Source organism: Cibotium barometz, chromosome 26, assembly GCF_041138505.1.
Source record: "Cibotium barometz isolate CiBa-2024 chromosome 26, ASM4113850v1, whole genome shotgun sequence".
NCBI classification, from domain to species: domain Eukaryota; kingdom Viridiplantae; phylum Streptophyta; class Polypodiopsida; order Cyatheales; family Cibotiaceae; genus Cibotium; species Cibotium barometz.
This window is the reverse complement of record NC_141071.1, coordinates 19966136-19984915: the sequence shown is the minus strand read 5'-3', so window position 1 is coordinate 19984915 and position 18780 is coordinate 19966136. Positions and strand designations below refer to the sequence as shown.

The following is an 18780-nucleotide window of genomic DNA, read 5'->3' as shown; positions in this document are numbered from 1 at the left end:
TTTGTGACTTTGAGAGATAATCGCGTTTACTTCTGAGAGATAATCATGTTCCCCCAACCCCCCCCCTTTTTTTTAATTCCAGCTGTGGCAGCATGAAGGTGAATAATTGGCATTAAGGCTCTCATGTGCGCTGACCTCCTTCAAGCACCAACCTCCTTCAAGCTCGCCACCATCAAGTTATTGTACCTGGCAGTGGGTTGTTCTGTGTCGCTACTATTCTTGGGTGGCCACGAAAATGGTGAAGTGCACCACCAGCTTGCTACACACATTGGATGCCACATGTCGACTAAACTCACCGCAAACCACGATGCAATACTAGCTCCCTCACTCACCCTCAGAAGCCACCTGTAGTCAAACCTCGCTTTCACCCGATTAATGTGCACTGTAGAATGTCTTGTTAGCCGAAAGACTCTCAAAATAATCTTAGAACCCCATCACACACAGAACCTAAGAACTCAAAAACAATCTCAGAACCCCATCGCGCACAGCAAGTCTCTTGAGGCCTTCCATTACTAAATACTTGCACCTAGAATGGTGGAAAATCCACTTATTAAGCAAATATGGTGGATGAAATAGGTAATTAATATTATGAAGATCATTGTATCGTTTAAAGAGCCTCAATTTCCACCACAAAATAACAAGGATATAAGTGAATCAAAATAACAAGTAGATACAATAGCTAGGTAGATATGTTAGTGCTAAAATCACTGGAAAAGATATGCCGTGTTAGCCATGTTGATCACCAACCATGTCAGTGATGTGAATGCCGCACAAAATGTTCTAGCTCATGAAGAGCTTATCATCATCTCAACACTCCCCCTTGAGCTTGACATGTCAACACTTGACCTTGAGCTCATGGTTATATCGTGTATACTAAGCAAGGCCAAAAATTGTCGAAGCTTCTCACCTCCAAGGGCGTTAATGAATATATCCGCCACCAAATCCTCTATGGTGATGTAGACCAATTCGATGTCACCTATGAGAAATTTCTCTAAAATAAAGTAATAGTGGATCTCTATATGCTTGGTCTGTGCATGGAACAGTGGGTTCCTAGTCAACTGTATGCTACTAAGGTTGTCACAATAGATGACAACCTTTATGTCAATTAGTAGCCCCAAATCCATGAGTCGCTTTTGTAGCCAAGCTGCCTCACAAGCTGCAATGGCAACACCTCTGTACTGAGTCTCTACACTAAACCAAGCAACTGTGGGTTGCTTCTTGTTGCTCTAAGTAATAGTAGTACTCCCAAGTGAAAACATAGACCTATTTAGTGTCACCCAATCTGCATATGTGAAACCATGTAAGTCCGCAGACACACTTGTTGCATAAACAATGCATGATCCAACGTGGCCTTCACATAGCATAACATGCATCATACTACATCATCCAAATGCGATTTCCAAGGGATCTACATAAATTGAATTTTTAATCCCATTGTATAACTCAAATCTATATGTGTAATGGCCAAATAGATGAGGCTGCCCTCAATTTTTCAATACATAGTCACATTTTTTAATGCATTACAATCAAGTGCACTCAACTTTACATTGACATCCAATGGCATAGAAATTTGCTTACAATTAGCCATACTATACTTGGATAACATATCCAATGCATACTATCTCTATGACAAATATGAGGACCAAGAACTTGAAGATGTTACCATCTCAAATCTTTCAACAACCGATCAAAGACTATCAGGTTCTAGCCATCAAAGCAACATCCCTCTAATGTACTTCCTAAACACTGAGATGCATGAGGACATGTGACATGATAATGGAAAACACGGCTATTAGTTATCAAGGGTAAGTCACCATATCTTTGTTGGATATGCCATTAAACTATGATTCAGTATAGCTGATGAGGGATGGGAATCTTGAACTCTCAAGATAGAAGAAACTAACCAAAAAATTGAAGCAACCATCATTTATGAGTAAGAGGTGATGTGCTCACATTGCCTTATATTCCTCAATCCCAATGGTGCCACAAGGCCCTATCATTTGTCTATGCTTCCGCTGCCCATTGGTACATCACGAGGTCATCCTCCAAGATAAATGATAGTTGCCCAATTTTGAGACTAGACCCAATGGTGAATACATAAATATATACATCACCTCAACCAACCCCACAGGATCTTCAGATGTGCTAACACTTATACATGACCAAAGGATCCGCATGTGAATTAAATTATTTTGTAACAGAAGTTCTAGCATATAACCTCTTGTAATGTGCCCCCGTGCAAAGGATATATCAGAGTGATTTATTGTATTCTTTTAGAGTTAGTGAAATTAAAGCTCTTTGGAGCACTTTAAAATAAATATAGACATCACCTAAGAAGAAGTGGATGTGATTGATGGGCAAATAAGGTCACAATAACATGCCTAGTGGTTTGAAGGCCATAGAGAACAAATGAGAGTATGGCAAAAGGTCCCATATAGCCATGATAATAGATCCTACCATGATCCCCATTCCAAGATGATACTCATGGAAAGATTGGGCACTAATGCAAAAATACCGCCCATTGTGGCAAGTTGAGAATTACTTCATTCTAACATACATTACGCAAAGGTCACGATTATATATATGTATGTATATATATATATATATATATAAGTGCTAGCATTTGCTAGCTTCCAACTATAACTTTATTATGCATCAGGCCAGCCTCTGGCACATCATTTGCCATATAAGACATCCATGGGTTGCCAAGTGGAGTTTGGTCACGATTATATTTTATAGAACAAGCTAGAATCACTTTTACAAATAGAAATATAAATGGAAGATGCTATCTGCTATTCTCCCAACAGGGGAGAAAGCGAAAGTGAGAGGCTTGGGGGATGGCATCTGTGCAAGGTGCAACTTACACACAAAGACCATGGTACACTTGGTTAGGGAGTGCCCAAGTATTAAGGACTTTATAAGAAAGGTTTGCTGGTGGATGCACACGCAATTGCAGGTCCCATTTTTTGGACGAGACTTGCATTAGGATCTAGGTAAATCGAAAATCTCGAGCTGCTCTTCACTAGTATCAATATAGTCCGAGCCACATCACTGAAGGCCATTTGGATCTCCAGGAACGAAATGCTCTTCCAGAATAAGTGTGACTCTTTGGATGCAAACCAAGTGCTAGAGAGCTGTTGGTGGCAGATCAATATGTTGAAGAAACAAAAGGAGATGAATTGTATGAGGCATATGACTTGAAGTGCCTACTATGATGAAATGGGTAGAAGCCACCTAAGCCCTCTTGAAAAAGCTCTTATTTGTAAAAGCCCACTGTGTCCCCCCCCCATGCAAAGGATATGCCAGGGAAATTAAATGTATTCTTTGGATGATTAATGCAAGTTGAGCTCGATTGAGCATTAAAAAAAGAAAAAGAAATATAAATGTGAATAGAAGTAGATATACAATCGTACTATGCCATACTACGTTTCATGAAGTATGGTTATACAAATAGGAATAAAATCTAGAAAACAGTGTCATAACAAAGTGGATGTACAATCATACTATAGATACTAGATTTCAAGATGCATGTTATCTATAACTAAATATTCTTTCTACAACACACAGGTTAGGAGTGGTACCATGCATATTAAAATGACATTCTCTTTTTTCAAACTATATAGGATAGGAGGGTGTGATTTTAAGGAAAGTGCACATGATGCGAGGGTATCTTTCTCTTTTTTCACGCGTGCATGATCATAAACGCTATCATACAATGCGCAATGCATCGTGGCAATGGCCTCATATTCTCAGAGTGACGGAACGGAGTTAGTCTCATAATCATCTTTATAGTGACAAATTATGCAACAAATCAACTACAGTTTCAGGTTTGGAGTGTGTTATGTTTTAGGAGGAAGTAAACGGCAGGCCACGACTACAAACTTTTTGTTTTTAGTTTGTGTTGGTTTCACACATCCCCTGTACCCACTATGATACTATTCCATCGGCAAAATAATGTGAGAATGCTTTATCTTTATTTGTAGTTGGAGAATATGTTCCCATGCGTGCTAAAGAGAGTTCTTGTAGCCCATTCTTAAAAGGACTAAAGGGACTACCGGGCAGATTCTGTGGTCTTTGTTTATAAGGATGCCTTCGTCTCTAGTTACCGCATGATTGTTGTAGTACCGATGCCCTATCATCAACAAAGCTGTAAGTTATGGCCTCCAGATATTTCTTCCCTTACAGAGAGAGAGAGAGAGAGAGAGAGAGAGAGAGAGAGAGAGAGAGAGAGAGAGAGGGACGATAGCACTAAACTCTGAGCTCAGAGGGGCTATAGTTAGATACCGGGGTGGTTGCCAGCGTGGAGGTTTTTTCCAGCCACGCTGGCGTGGCCACGCTGGCAGCTACCACCACGCTGTAAAAAAATGACGCTGGCAGCTACCACCTGCCTGGTTCCACCGCCGCTGCTTTGAATGCGCCTGCGCAGCGATTTTGTCGTGTTCTGCACCATCTTGTGGAAATGTTCTTGCGTGCGTGGAGCCTATGATGCGCAGAGCCTCACAGAGGCGATGGACCCTGTGACCTTAACACGGCTTCTTGTGAGCACTTAATCGATGGTGCACTTGCAGCAAGGGCTAGCATGACTAGCAATGCTCTGATCATCATCAGTACTAATCATGGCAAGCTTCTCAGGATCTAAGCTACGGCTGTGATTGGAAAGCTCCATGGAATATAAATAGAAGCTTCTAGCACTCTAGCCCTGATGTTATTCAATCCTATCATCTTCTCTTATATATACACCAGGGGATCATGTGATTAATTAATGCGTTAAGAGGTATAAATAAAGGTAAGGATGTTGATGGTCAATATACGGTAGGATCAGATTTTGTAACCTCCTGACAGCACACTACCTAAAGCCCACTTTTAATTAAGATATTAATTCTCCCTGCAAGCTGTTAAGCAAGTTTTAATCACATGTGATTATGCTTGCAACCTTTTATGGGGCTAATGCTTGCAAGTTCACTGCCACCACCTGTCAGAGACTCACGATCGGCTTAGCCTAATATATCAAAATAAGGAAAAGAAACGTGTGGGAGTAAATCATGAAAGCATGGGGGGATCCCATAAAGGGAAACATATTGCTCAAATCCATGCAATCCCTTGAGATCATTATCAAGATGGGGCACGTGTAAAGGCTCCCAAATGTCCCCAAGATTGCATTGGCCTCCTTTTTTGTAATAATAGAAAGAAGGTCTTTACCCATATAACTCATTCCCCTTAATCTATTCAATTATTAATAAAACCTACAAGTGAACTTTTTTGAAGAGACTTTCCCATGGGCGCACTAACTACTACGTACCACCCTTTCTTGCCGGCCAATCTCAGCTTTTTCAAAAGCACCCTCTCAATAATGCCCCACATTTTTCTTGCACCACCACTCCCACAATCCAAACTTTAGTGCATATGCCCAAATGATAATGGGTGCCTCGGTGCTCCAATCATAAGCGCCCTACGTCCAATCATAAGTGTCCTAGCTCCAATCATATGTGTGCTAGCAAGAGGCGTACGTGCTCCATTATACACCTTACCTTCTCCCTCCCAGTATGAGTTTCTTTCAACTTTTGGCTCTAGCTTTCTCATAACTACTAGGCTCACAACAAACATATTTGTGGAGAAAACATATATGCATTTGTGCATGTTCGACTCAATAAGTGACTAAGCATGTGAGTGAATAATGAGTGATATACTCTCACTGAGTTTTTCATTCGAACTTTCTTCCTTTAAAGCTAACATTAGCATGCCCTAACAAAATTGCTCTCTTGATCTTCTTGTAGCGTCCACATGTTGAATTTATGATTTCAAAATGAGAGGTTGTTTTCCCATGGATAACAAGTTTTTAACTTTTTTGATTTGCTTCCACCACTGCAACATTGAACACATCACCCCACCCACATCCACCCAATAATAATATGTCATGAGAAAATAACTCTTTGTTGTTGAAAGAGAAATCCATTTTATTAGAGAATTCCTCAATAAGAAACAAAAATAAGTAGTGCTTAGAAGATGGATTCTACCTTGTGGGATTGAATTGTACTCATTTGTATTTTCCATGCTCAAATGTGTCTATGGATTACTTGTTTGTATTTTGCATGCTCAAATGTGTCTACATATCACTCTATGTGATGTAGTAAGCTATATAACTCCATGTACTCGTGCGTAGTTTTCATGCTCAAATGTTTCTGCATATTACTCTATGCAATGTAAACTAGAGAGCTATGATAACTTTTAAATTGTAGTTAATGAATGATTGCAAGAATAAGTAAAGCATCAACTACACTTTCAAATTTATTGTCTTTCCATGGCTGAATTTAGGCTTCATAATTATTATCATTTAAAAAAGATAAACTTTTTAAACTTACAACTTGCTTTTAACCCTATTACATTTTCATATATTCTAACCATCGCCATGATAATGCAATATATCTCTCACCACATCCACTTTGGCAATACTTGTAGAACGTAGACAAGGGAGATAGAGAGAGCCTACATTGTACATTACCAAACCTTAGAACAACAATTTGTAAATCACAATAGAGAGCCAATATAGATTTGAAAATCCACCTTCATGTAATACGGGCTTCATGATACAATGGTTATACATCCATACATATAGATGCCATCATGTAATCTGGGCGTCATTGCCATCTAGCTTGATTGTTGCTTGCATCGACTCTTTAACTGCACGTGCATCCAATTTGGCTTGCATGGAGGGGCGTCTACCCTTAACTGTAGCAATGAAGGAGGTGCCAACTTGATTGTTCGTTCCAAATGTGGAGTCCATAGCCAACAAATTTCCATTTCCGAACTTGTCACAAATCTCTCTTTGCCATGGGGTTTGGATCCCTAAAAAGAATTCCTTCTGTACTTGAAGATTTTGCTCCTGGTAAACAAATATCATATCCGCATTTTGTGTACACCATCGCCTTGTACTCTCTGCATCATCATCATGTAGTTGATATGTCTCCATAGCATGTTTCCTTTCAATATTGAGTATATCTTGGAGCAATAAGTAGTCATCCCTCACCATTGGACATTTGGGCTCTTTGCTTTGTCGTATATGCAAACTTTGAATGTGTGCATCGAAAACTTGTTGTGGAGTAAAGCCCTTGAACAACAAGTTAGAAACCCAAACTTTTTTTTCCAATGAAATCCATGGAGAGAGGAGAAGAAGGGTGTTTCCCTCATTCCTACAAGGCTCCCCATGGCAGATGATATCTTCTTTATTTGTGTGAAAAGGATTAATATAAGATATAACTGCGATGCTAGGATCCAAGTATAGACGATTCACCATGAAATGGCATTGACACCCTCGAATGCGCTGTCCTGCTGCCTTGGGTGGCCGCCTTGGCTTAGTCTCTTTCTTGATCAAATTGGCATTTAATTTGGTGGAGGCTTTTACGCTGTCTTCATTGATGGTAGGACAACCATGTAACTCCCCATCGTCAAGCTCATTTTCATGCACATTACTCTTGCACTCTACATCTTTTCCACCCGATTGTTCATGCACATGGCATACACGTTTGGAAGCACAACGTGTCCCAAAAGCACACCAATATCTATTGGCAATGATAATTGGGTATAAGTCTAAAGCCTTGCATGCTAATCATTTAAATAAGGTAATGGAAAATAAACACTTACATGGTGCTCTCAAGCCATGAATCCTTGAATGGCCGTACTAGCGAGCCTGGTGTGCGATGATGGTGGGAGTACCTCGTAAACGTTGTAGGGAAGTCAGGATTTTGTGCTTCACTGTTCACAAACTCGCCTACATGATCCCATGGAATACGAGCTTCTCTTTGCACTTTGTACTTCGACCTTTCATTGTGTACCAGTCTCCATTGTATTCCGGAGACATCAAAAAGACCATGCGTGGGAACAGGGGTGCCCATCGTTTGTTGCTAAATGAGCTAAAATGTCTCGCAGTTCCTGCTCTTCTGCACAAAACCACCACCTTCAGAATTATCGACTAAAGACATCAAAGCACAAGACATTAAAGGTATAAGCTAAAGAAGCTGTTAATGATCTTAAGTACAATATCTACAATGTAATGTTCTCATCATACAAGTGCAAAAAATCGAATGCTGCTCTAGGGCTTCCTTTGTTGACGGCTCGCAAATGTGCGAGGTCTGTGTTTGCTTGCGCTGGAGATGCTTGCTGTAGAGAGCATGGGGTTAGCCCTCTTCAAACGCCCTCCCCTTGGTGGTCTGCCGTGTTTTCAAGAAAAAAGAGTTAGGTTTTAATTAATGACCAACGTGCAGGCTACGTTAAAATTAAGCCCGCTTATTTCACAAATAACAGTGCCATGGACTAATTATATGCAGCTTCTTTCTGGTTGCAGAATCATTTTGCCATCTGCAAAGCTCCATGTACCTCAAAGCAGCCCAGCAGCTTCTCAACGACCATCCAGCTGTTATCGTAATCTCTTATGTCCCAATAACCTGCGTAGAAAGGCTAGATATGATTAGCATTAGCTTAGCTGCACTTTCTAGTTATGAGTGCAATGCTACACATACCAGGTTATATATATATAACGGCTGTAGTTAGATATCTAACTACAGCCGACCTTTGCAAGGTGGAGCGCAACAGCGTAGGAGCTGAAAGCAGCTCTCCACGCAACCTAGTGTACAACAATCAGGCCCCGGGAGCTAAAACAGCAGGTGGCATGGTAAACACCATGATCAGCAATGCTAATCAACGGGCTGTTCTTGCATGCGCACTCCAACAACAGCAGGTGGCTCTAACAACAGCTGAGGCTCACCTCATCAAGCGCAGTCAGTATGCCCACTCCAACAGCAGGCGGCTCTAACAGGAGCTCAACGCTCAGTCAGCATCCCAGCCTTTGTGAAGCTCAGCACCAACACGTAGCGCTTCCTAGACGCTCAGCACATGCTCCGTTGTCTGCAGCTTTGCAACGCTAGCACTTCGGCCATCCAGCAGGCGGTGCCAACAGAGGCGCTTCATTGCCTTCCTAGAGCTGGCTCAGCACGTGCTCAACGCTTCATCGCATCTAACGAATGCAACTGGATTTGGAGGCTCAGCATTCAGTACATTGCAAAACTCCAACTCATTGCATTGCGTTAAGCGCTCACAAGAAGCCGTGTTAAGGTCACAGGGTCCATCGCCTCTGTGAGGCTCTGCGCATCATAGGCTCCACGCACGACAAAATCGCTGCGCAGGCGCATTCAAAGCAGCGGCGGTGGAAGCGGTGGAACCAGGCAGGTGGTAGCTGCCAGCGTCATTTTTTTACAGCGTGGTGGTAGCTGCCAGCGTGGCCACGCCAGCGTGGCTGGAAAAAACCTCCACGCTGGCAACCACCCCGGTATCTAACTACAGCCGCTCAGAGGTGGAGTGCTAAGGATTGCACAAAAAGCTATAAGAAGAAAAGAGTTTTAGAAAGAGAGAGAGAAAGAGAAAAGTAAAGCACTCGACTAACAAAGTATTGAATGGCTTGGCTGGTGTAGCAGATTATCAGCATGGCTCAGAAGGAGGCTGGCCTTCCACGCTATGTGGCGTTCAAAGGCGTCAACAACAAGCTGTTAATGGTCTCGCCAACGGCAAGGACACCAATGCTAGAATTCTATGCAGACGAGGAGTTCTTATACGATAAGATGATGGTGCATGAGGTGCAGGTGGTGGATGCAAAGGCAGGCACGGTAGCGATCAGGTATGTGGGCAACGGCAAATTTTGGCAGGTCTCCGACGAGAACCCCTACAGGCAAGATGTGGTGATGGCCAACTTTGTGGGAGTTCCAGGAGCCAGCTCGACTCCAAGAGCCCTGTTTCTACCGGTGCAGCTGGACAAGGAGACCATAGCGCTCAAGAGCGTGTCTGCGGGCCGCTTCTGCGAGCGGGTAGGGAAGGACTTCTTGGTTCCCCAACCGGAGGCCATTTCCCGCAGTTCGAGGCTGGTGTTGAAAGACCCAGCCCTCTCACACGCTCTTGAGAACATAGTGTACCACGTCGACAAAGCCAAAATCTACAACCGTCGTTTATTGGCTCTCGTCACCCAGGTGGCCACAAACCACTCGTCGCTGCCGGGGCAGGTCTCGGTTGAGCTGGAGTACAACAAGGCCTCCACCACCAGCTGGAGCAACTCCATCACCACGCAGCTCTCGGCCACCTTCAAAATGAACGCAGGCGCACCATTCATTGCCGAAGGCGGCATCGAGATCTCCGCAAGCGTGTCGCACACGATTACGTGGGGCGGGGAGACCAGCGAAAGCACGACGGTCAAGTCCAATTACACCGTGCCAAATGTTCCTCCCGGTGCCTCGGTCAAGGTCACGGTCCAGGCAGAACAAGCTAACTGTGACGTGCCCTTCTCCTACACTCAGCTGGACACACTACCCGACCTCGGAGTGCAAAGGAACAACTTCGCGGATGGCATCTTTCGCGGCGCTAACATGTTCAACTTTTATATCGAGGCCACCGATCTTCACACCTCCAAGGTCCTCCGTCGTGTTAAGGCAGTGTAGTTGCTCACATAATAGCAGGTGGAGCTGACTATATGAAGGTGGCCATATATCTTACAAGGTCCTCCCTCGTGTTAAGGCAGTTTAACAGCTCAATTTATAGCAAGTGAGCTGACTATATGAAGGTGGCCATATATATATATATATATATATATATATATATATATATATATATATATATATATTACTGACTTCTAAAATAAGTCGAAATACACTTCTCTACGTGTATAGTTATATAGATGTTTATGTAGCATGCTATCTGTAAAGCTTTTGAAAACAGACAAAAATTATGTAGCTATTTTGTCCCATGAGAGAATAAAGAGGAATTAACTATCCCAAATGGTGATGTGGAGTTAAGCGTCGCGCAGGAATTTTTTTATGTGATAAAATATATTTCCAAGTGGGTTCCCATATGGCAAAATATATTCCTGATAGAATTACATCACGGACCATATCAAGTTCTAAGGGATTCAAGATAAAGGCCACAGGATTTATCCTGTAGAGCAGAATCTCAAATCTCGTAAAGCAGAGTTTGAATGGATTACCACCTTTCATAAACTCGGAAAGGGAGGAATGGCTCTGGGTCTGTCCCCTAAATGTACTCCTAACATATTGAGAGGCTACAGGATAAAGGCCACAAGATTCTTAAAACAAAGTTTGAATATGTCCCCCTCCATGTCCTAACATATTGAGAGGCTACAAGATAAAGGCCACATGATCTATTCTCCAACAAAATCTCAAATCTCTTAAAGTAGAGTTTGAGTGGATTACCACCTTTCATAAATCGAGAATGTGAGGAATGTCTTTGGGTTTCCCCCCCTCAAAGTTCTAACATAATCAGAGGCTACACGTCGACCCTCCAAATAATTGGTATCCAGAAAGCTACAGGCTCCCTACTGCTACATAGTTATTTCTATGAATGGCCCTAATTCTTCAATTTTAAGAGCAGAAATTTGGAGTTCTCTACTCCAATTGCACAAGCCAATCCTCCTCCTAGGAGATTTCAATATGGTAAAATTTAAGGAGGACACGTGGCAATGCAAAGGTTTAGTAATTCAAGGAAGCAAAAAGGAAGCTTGGATCAAATTGATGGATGCTTCTCACTCATAGATGTATCCATTGACATAGAATGCACATGGCCTAATAGACAAATGGGTCAATGCTATAGAGTTGCTAGAATTGATAGAATCTATTCTTCAACCAATATTATCAATAGTCAAGTAAGTGCTAGCTATAGAATGGATAGATTACTCCTCATCTCACATCATCAACCTTTGATCTTGGAACTATTCCAAGCTATCCCAAACACAAGAGTTTCTGGCCTCACATGAACCTAACTTTATTTGCTATTCCTACTATCAAGGAAAAAGGAAAGAGGATTTTCTATCAACCCTTCACCCTATTTTCTTCTCCCTCAATTGCTTGGACTATGCTAAAGTCCATGAGCAAATTTAAAAACATCCACAAGAATATAAGAATAAATATTCATAAGAAAATCTCAAGCATCAAGCTCAAAATAGAGAGCGACCCAACTCTCACGCAAGAACTTCAAAATCTCAAAGAGAACTTGAGAAGGGAGGGGAGATTCTGATGACAAAAAATCTTTCTTTGGGCAAGAAATGTTTGGGTAGGCAAGTGTGATAGGTCATGCAAAGAGATGTGTCATCTCCTAAAGAAAAAAAAGATTAAAGATACATTTGCAATGTTGAAAGATTCATCGAGACATATCATGGTCAACGAAGAAGAAAACAATAGCTTCACTCCATCCTTCAATGAGAGTATATTTTCCACCCCACCACTATGGAAAAATGAGATCAGAAGTGCCAGAGCTAAGATAGCCCTTACCAGGAAACACTGAACTAGACAAACAAGTTTCGGAGGAGGCATTGAACGAAACCATCAATCACCTAAAAAGAGGTAAGTCTTCATAGACTAGCAAGATTTCATTGTCCCCTATGCTATGGATGTTTGGAAAGCATCACTAGCCAAGGGAGCTCTCCCAATTTTAGTCAACACTAGATGAATCAAGCTCATCAATAAGAAAGATGATAGAGACTCCATTCATAATTGGAGACCCATTACTTGTCTTACTTCATTTTATAATTCTTTTCTTTGGCACACTCACCAGAGATTAAGATCTGTTATGGACTCCTTCGTTTTAAAGGAGCAAAAAGGCTTCATCAAATGCAAATACATAATGTGGGAGACCTTTGAGTATTATGGACTTTTTCAATTTTAGGGAGCAAAAATGCTTCATTATCGATGAAATGGATGAGAAGATTAACTTGGCTCATAAGGATGTAGCATAAAAATACATCCTCATTGGTATACACTGACTCTACAGCCAACATTTGAGCAACAGGTGCAAGATATCCTTTTCGGTCTCCTTAGAGCTTCCAAACCTACACAATAGGATTAATAGTACACATCAATACACATTCAAATTTCTCAAACAATTGAGGAGAAATAGTACTATCCTAAAATTATACATGCCTTAAGAGCTCTCCAGGTTTGAAGATCACCTTTTTCACCATCTTATCTTTGCATCCCACCAAGCTACCAAAAAACAAACTACATCATGTCTATAAATAAGTTTTGCAAAGTCATATAGAAATTTGCAATGAGACATGGAGATAATTACTTATAGCATCTTGTGAAAATCATGAGATCTTCAAGATCGTAGAGCTGTTTTGCACGATTTTTCTATTTTGCAATAGTACTCCTTAATAAACACATGTGCCTTGTTGAATATAGCATCTTGTGAAAATCATGAGATCCTCAAGATCGTAGATCTGTTTTGCACGATTTTTCTATTTTTCAATAGTACTCCTTAATAAACACATGTGCCTTATTCAATATAGACTATATTATTCTTCACTAGTGTGGTTGCGCCACCTCCGGCGGCGGCATGCCTCGGTGTATATCCAACACATCTCTCTCTCTCTCTCTCTCTCTCTCTCTCTCTCTCTCTCTCTCTCTCTCTCTCGCTTGTATTTAGTTTCTCTCTCTCTCTCTCGCTCTCGCTTGTATTTAGTTTCTCTCTCTCTCTCTCGCTCTCGCTCACACACACACACACACACACACACACACAGCAATAGTAGGAATGTAGAAGAGCCCTCTCTCTTTCTCTCTTCCTCAAATGAACATACATGCATGCACCCACATGAATAACTGCAGTCATGCTGACAATGGTGTGAGAGAGGGAGTGATGCCCAAAAGTGGTGTGAGAGAGGGAGTGATGCCCAAAAGTTGTGTGAGAGAGGGAGTGATGCCCAAAAGTTGTGTGAGAGAGGTACTCGTGTGTCTTTTTATGCCTGTATTTCCTTTAGAAGCTGAGAATAGGCATCGAGCATGTACTCCTCAAGGGCTTCCCTATCAAGCAACATCATGCAAATGGGTTCTCATCCTCCAAATGGCCTAACAACTCACTATCCATGATCAATTTGGGACTTGATACTCTGAGGCATGAATTATCTTCACCGCGAGGCGCGGGCCTATAAAAGTTAACGTGAGTCTATGGCTAGTCAGTCTTGGATGGTTAGGTGGAAACGAGAGCTCTCAGCCCCTACGAGTTGGAGGCTCCATCAAGACGGCAGTCTTACAGTGTGTATCTAGAGAGAGAGAGGGTGTGTGTCATGTCACTGGTAAGAGAGAGATTCAGGTGACAAAAAGAGAGACTGTGGCAGCGCGTCCGTCTATCTGTGGTGCAAGAGAGAGAAGCTATGAATCTATAATTCAATAACCGTCTGTGAGAGAGAGATTTTGTGTGGGTGTGTGTGAGAGAGTACTTCTATGTGTTGTGTTTGTTAAGACAGGTGTGTACTATGTGTGTGATAGAGAGAGAGAGAGAGAGAGAGAGAGAGAGAGAGAGAGAGAGAGAGAGAGAGAGAGAGATTCAGGCTACAGAACGAGACACTTGCCTACAACAACCCCTTTTTTTTTGGACTGCCCTCCAGGTTCCACCCCAAGTTTTGGAAATTTTCAACCATTATCTAATTGGCTTAAAGTTTTTTACATAAAACGTTCGAAGGCACTTCAAAAAATAAAACGTTTCTATATTCTCTATGCTTTGCTTTTTTCTCGTCTCGCAGGCTTCTGTGTGATTACTAACTCGGATCTTTTTGTGGTACTTGCACACCATTGAGTTAGCCCTGTTGAAGGATTATTAGGTTGCTGAGGAAAGTAAACCTAGGGCAAATGGATCAAGCATCGTTGAAAGTGGGGACTTGGGCTTGAGCATAACATATTGGAGAAATGGCTGGCACAACAATGATGGGGGAAGTTCACAGAGCTATGGGTGGACATCTTGGTGTACATGGGCATAGCAAAGAATGCACATCCACACATGTAGTAGCAGCTTGTGAAGAGCAACGAGTTGCACATTTGCATTTGGGTGTTATGGGCCCTTAGCTTTGGCTAGAAATCATGGATCGGCCTTCCCCACACATCCTAAGCGTCACCATCCACACCGTCATTTAGGCATTGATGGGGATAGTTGTTTGTCAACAATACTTACTAAGTATAATGGAGAGAAAGAGTACACAGGCTTTCTCAAGAAACATAGCTCCAACTTTGTGTTGCCATCTGGCTCACTTTCATTGCTGCGAAACCCTTTGTGTCCTATGCAATGGACCTTATGTTAGGTGAGGGTTGTCACACTCTAGCTATGGGCACCCATCCTTCTCTTCCACTTTGGTGCTGCAGGCTTGGCAATTGTCTACTCCACTATTTAACATCAACATCAACAATAGTATCATCATCGTGTCATCTTCTACGTTTGCAACATGGTCAGCATCATCATCACCCTCCTCTTTTACGTCATCACTATCATCCTTAACAACCATATGGTATACATGGTAAGCACATAAGCGGCCGCCGTTATTTTAGCAATGCAAATACCAGTGTAGGAAATTCTAGTAGAAGCTTCAAGATTGCATTGTGCATGCGAACATCAATGTGCGTCTTCTCTAAGATAATGGAACTGGCACACATGTATATGGAAACTACTCAACTACTCTTAGGACAAAAATGCTTGCTAGAATTGGTTAGAAAAATTGCATCATGTTTTCTTGCCTTAATGCAATACATGAACAATCCTTCAGTTATGCCTCCTAACTCGCTCTCCTCGGTCATGCTTTGGCAAAGCCCTCACTTGAAGCAAAGTGTGGATGTGTCGAAGTCGTATGTGGATTCATCTGTTATGAGTGCTTCCAACATGCAAAGAGGAGTACAGTTATTCATCTTTGATGACAAGGTCTTACTTCTTCCCAACAACATACAAGCTAATGCAATCATCCCAAAGGAGGAACAAGATCAAGGCCACTCGAATGGAAGGGTCCTATTGTGAGGCTATTGTAGCAAGACACCATCATTTTTGCAATGAGCCCTTTGAAGCTCATCATCAGTGAAGATAGTTCATGCTTCGAAGTATCGAGTGCCAAGATCATGGATAGTGAGTGGTTAGGCCATTTTGAAGATATGAACCCATTTGCATGATACTGCTCGACAGGGAAGTCCTTGAAGAGTACATGCTTGATGCCTATTCTCAGCTGCTGCTAAAGAAAATATAGGCATGAAAGGACACATGAGTACCTCTCTCATACAACTTTTTGGCATCATTTCTTCTCTCACACCATTGTCAGCATGATTGCACCTATGCGTGTGCATGCACACATGCACATGGGTTTGAGAGAATGCAAAAGAGAGAGAACTCTCCTAGATTCCTGCCACCACTGTGTGTGTGTGTGTGTGTGTGTGTGAGAGAGAGAGAGAGAGAGAGAGAGAGAGAGAGAGAGAGAGAGAGAGAGAGAGAGAGAGAGAGAGCACTTTACAAAGCATCAATCGAGAAAAGAGAGAGAGAGAGAGAGAGAGAGAGAGAGAGAGAGAGAGAGAGAGAGAGAGAGAGAGAGAGAGAGAGAGCACTTTATAGAGCATCAATCGAGAAAAGAGAGAAAGAGATAGAATGAGCCTCCTACAAGTGCAATCTCGAGACAAAGAGAGATTGTTGGCAATTTTAGTTTACCACTATACAATAAAGAGATGGGTGTGATGTAGTGCACATGGGGCAGATGGGTCACAGAGATAAGAGACCCTAAGAAAGGTGGTAGGCATGACAACTGAAGCAACCACCATGGCATATGATGAAGGTGCTAGAGCATTGTATGTCTCTTATGCTCCTTTAAATCTACCTCACATCCATAGCCTTTTGAAACCAACGTCAACATCAATGGCAATATCATCGTCGTGTCATGTTCCACGTTTGTTGGCATGGTCAACATCATCATCACCCTCCTCTTCTACATCATCATCGTCATCCTCTTCTACATCATCAGCGCTGTTAATCTTCGATGACAGCAATCATCCCAAAGGAGGAACAAGATCAAGGGAAGTCGAATGGAAAGGTCATATTGTGAGGCTATATAACTTGATTGTATTGAGATACCATCATTTTTGCACAATGATATTGGGACAACTAGCAATGAAATCATTGGAACTACTTCAAGGAGAGATAAACCCCCCTTCAATGACCTCTCCTTCAACATCAAAGTTGAGGCTAAACTAGAAACCCATAGTAGTACCCTTTGAAGCTCATCATCGCGGTGAAGATAATTCATGCCTCAGAGTATCAAGTCCCAAATTGATCATGGATAGTGAGTTGTTAGGCCATTTGGAGGATGAGAACCCATTTGCATGATGTTGCTTGATAGGGAAGCCCTTGAGGAGTACATGCTCGATGCCTATTCTCAGCTTCTAAAGGAAATACAGGCATAAAAAGACACACGAGTACCTCTCTCACACAACTTTTGGGCATCACTCCCTCTCTCACACCATTGTCAGCATGACTGCAGTTATTCATGTGGGTGCATGCATGTATGTTCATTTGAGGAAGAGAGAAAGAGAGAGGGCTCTTCTACATTCCTACTATTGCTGTGTGTGTGTGTGTGTGTGTGTGTGAGCGAGAGCGAGAGAGAGAGAGAGAAACTAAATACAAGCGAGAGCGAGAGAGAGAGAGAGAAACTAAATACAAGCGAGAGAGAGAGAGAGAGAGAGAGAGAGAGAGAGAGAGAGAGAGAGAGAGAGATGTGTTGGATATACACCGAGGCATGCCGCCGCCGGAGGTGGCGCAACCACACTAGTGAAGAATAATATAGTCTATATTGAATAAGGCACATGTGTTTATTAAGGAGTACTATTGAAAAATAGAAAAATCGTGCAAAACAGATCTACGATCTTGAGGATCTCATGATTTTCACAAGATGCTATATTCAACAAGGCACATGTGTTTATTAAGGAGTACTATTGCAAAATAGAAAAATCGTGCAAAACAGCTCTACGATCTTGAGGATCTCATGATTTTCACAAGATGCTATAAGTAATTATCTCCATGTCTCATTGCAAATTTCTATATGACTTTGCAAAACTTATTTATAGACATGATGTAGTTTGGTTTTTTGGTAGCTTGGTGGGATGCAAAGATAAGATGGTGAAAAAGGTGATCTTCAAACCTGGAGAGCTCTTAAGGCATGTATAATTTTAGGATAGTACTATTTCTCCTCAATTGTTTGAGAAATTTTAATGTGTATTGATGTGTACTATTAATCCTATTGTGTAGGTTTGGAAGCTCTAAGGAGACCGAAAAGGATATCTTGCACCTGTTGCTCAAATGTTGGCTGTAGAGTCAGTGTATACCAATGAGGATGTATTTTTATGCTACATCCTTATGAGCCAAGTTAATCTTCTCATCCATTTCATCGATAATGAAGCATTTTTGCTCCCTAAAATTGAAAAAGTCCATAATACTCAAAGGTCTCCCACATTATGTATTTGCATTTGATGAAGCCTTTTTGCTCCTTTAAAACGAAGGAGTCCATAACAGATCTTAATCTCTGGTGAGTGTGCCAAAGAAAAGAATTATAAAATGAAGTAAGACAAGTAATGGGTCTCCAATTATGAATGGAGTCTCTATCATCTTTCTTATTGATGAGCTTGATTCATCTAGTGTTGACTAAAATTGGGAGAGCTCCCTTGGCTAGTGATGCTTTCCAAACATCCATAGCATAGGGGACAATGAAATCTTGCTAGTCTATGAAGACTTACCTCTTTTTAGGTGATTGATGGTTTCGTTCAATGCCTCCTCCGAAACTTGTTTGTCTAGTTCAGTGTTTCCTGGTAAGGGCTATCTTAGCTCTGGCACTTCTGATCTCATTTTTCCATAGTGGTGGGGTGGAAAATATACTCTCATTGAAGGATGGAGTGAAGCTATTGTTTTCTTCTTCGTTGACCATGATATGTCTCGATGAATCTTTCA

The 18780-nt window shown here is 41.8% G+C and overlaps 1 protein-coding gene across 1 annotated transcript; it reads left to right on the top strand.

The window, feature by feature from the left end:
* Window positions 1-9430: 9430 nt before the first annotated feature.
* LOC147623733 (uncharacterized) lies at window positions 9431-10805 on the top strand. Its single transcript, XM_086820341.1, has one exon. It carries the CDS (start codon window positions 9474-9476, stop codon window positions 10473-10475), a length of 1002 nt encoding a protein of 333 aa, XP_086676467.1. The 5' UTR covers window positions 9431-9473; the 3' UTR covers window positions 10476-10805.
* The last annotated feature ends 7975 nt before the right edge of the window (window positions 10806-18780 follow it).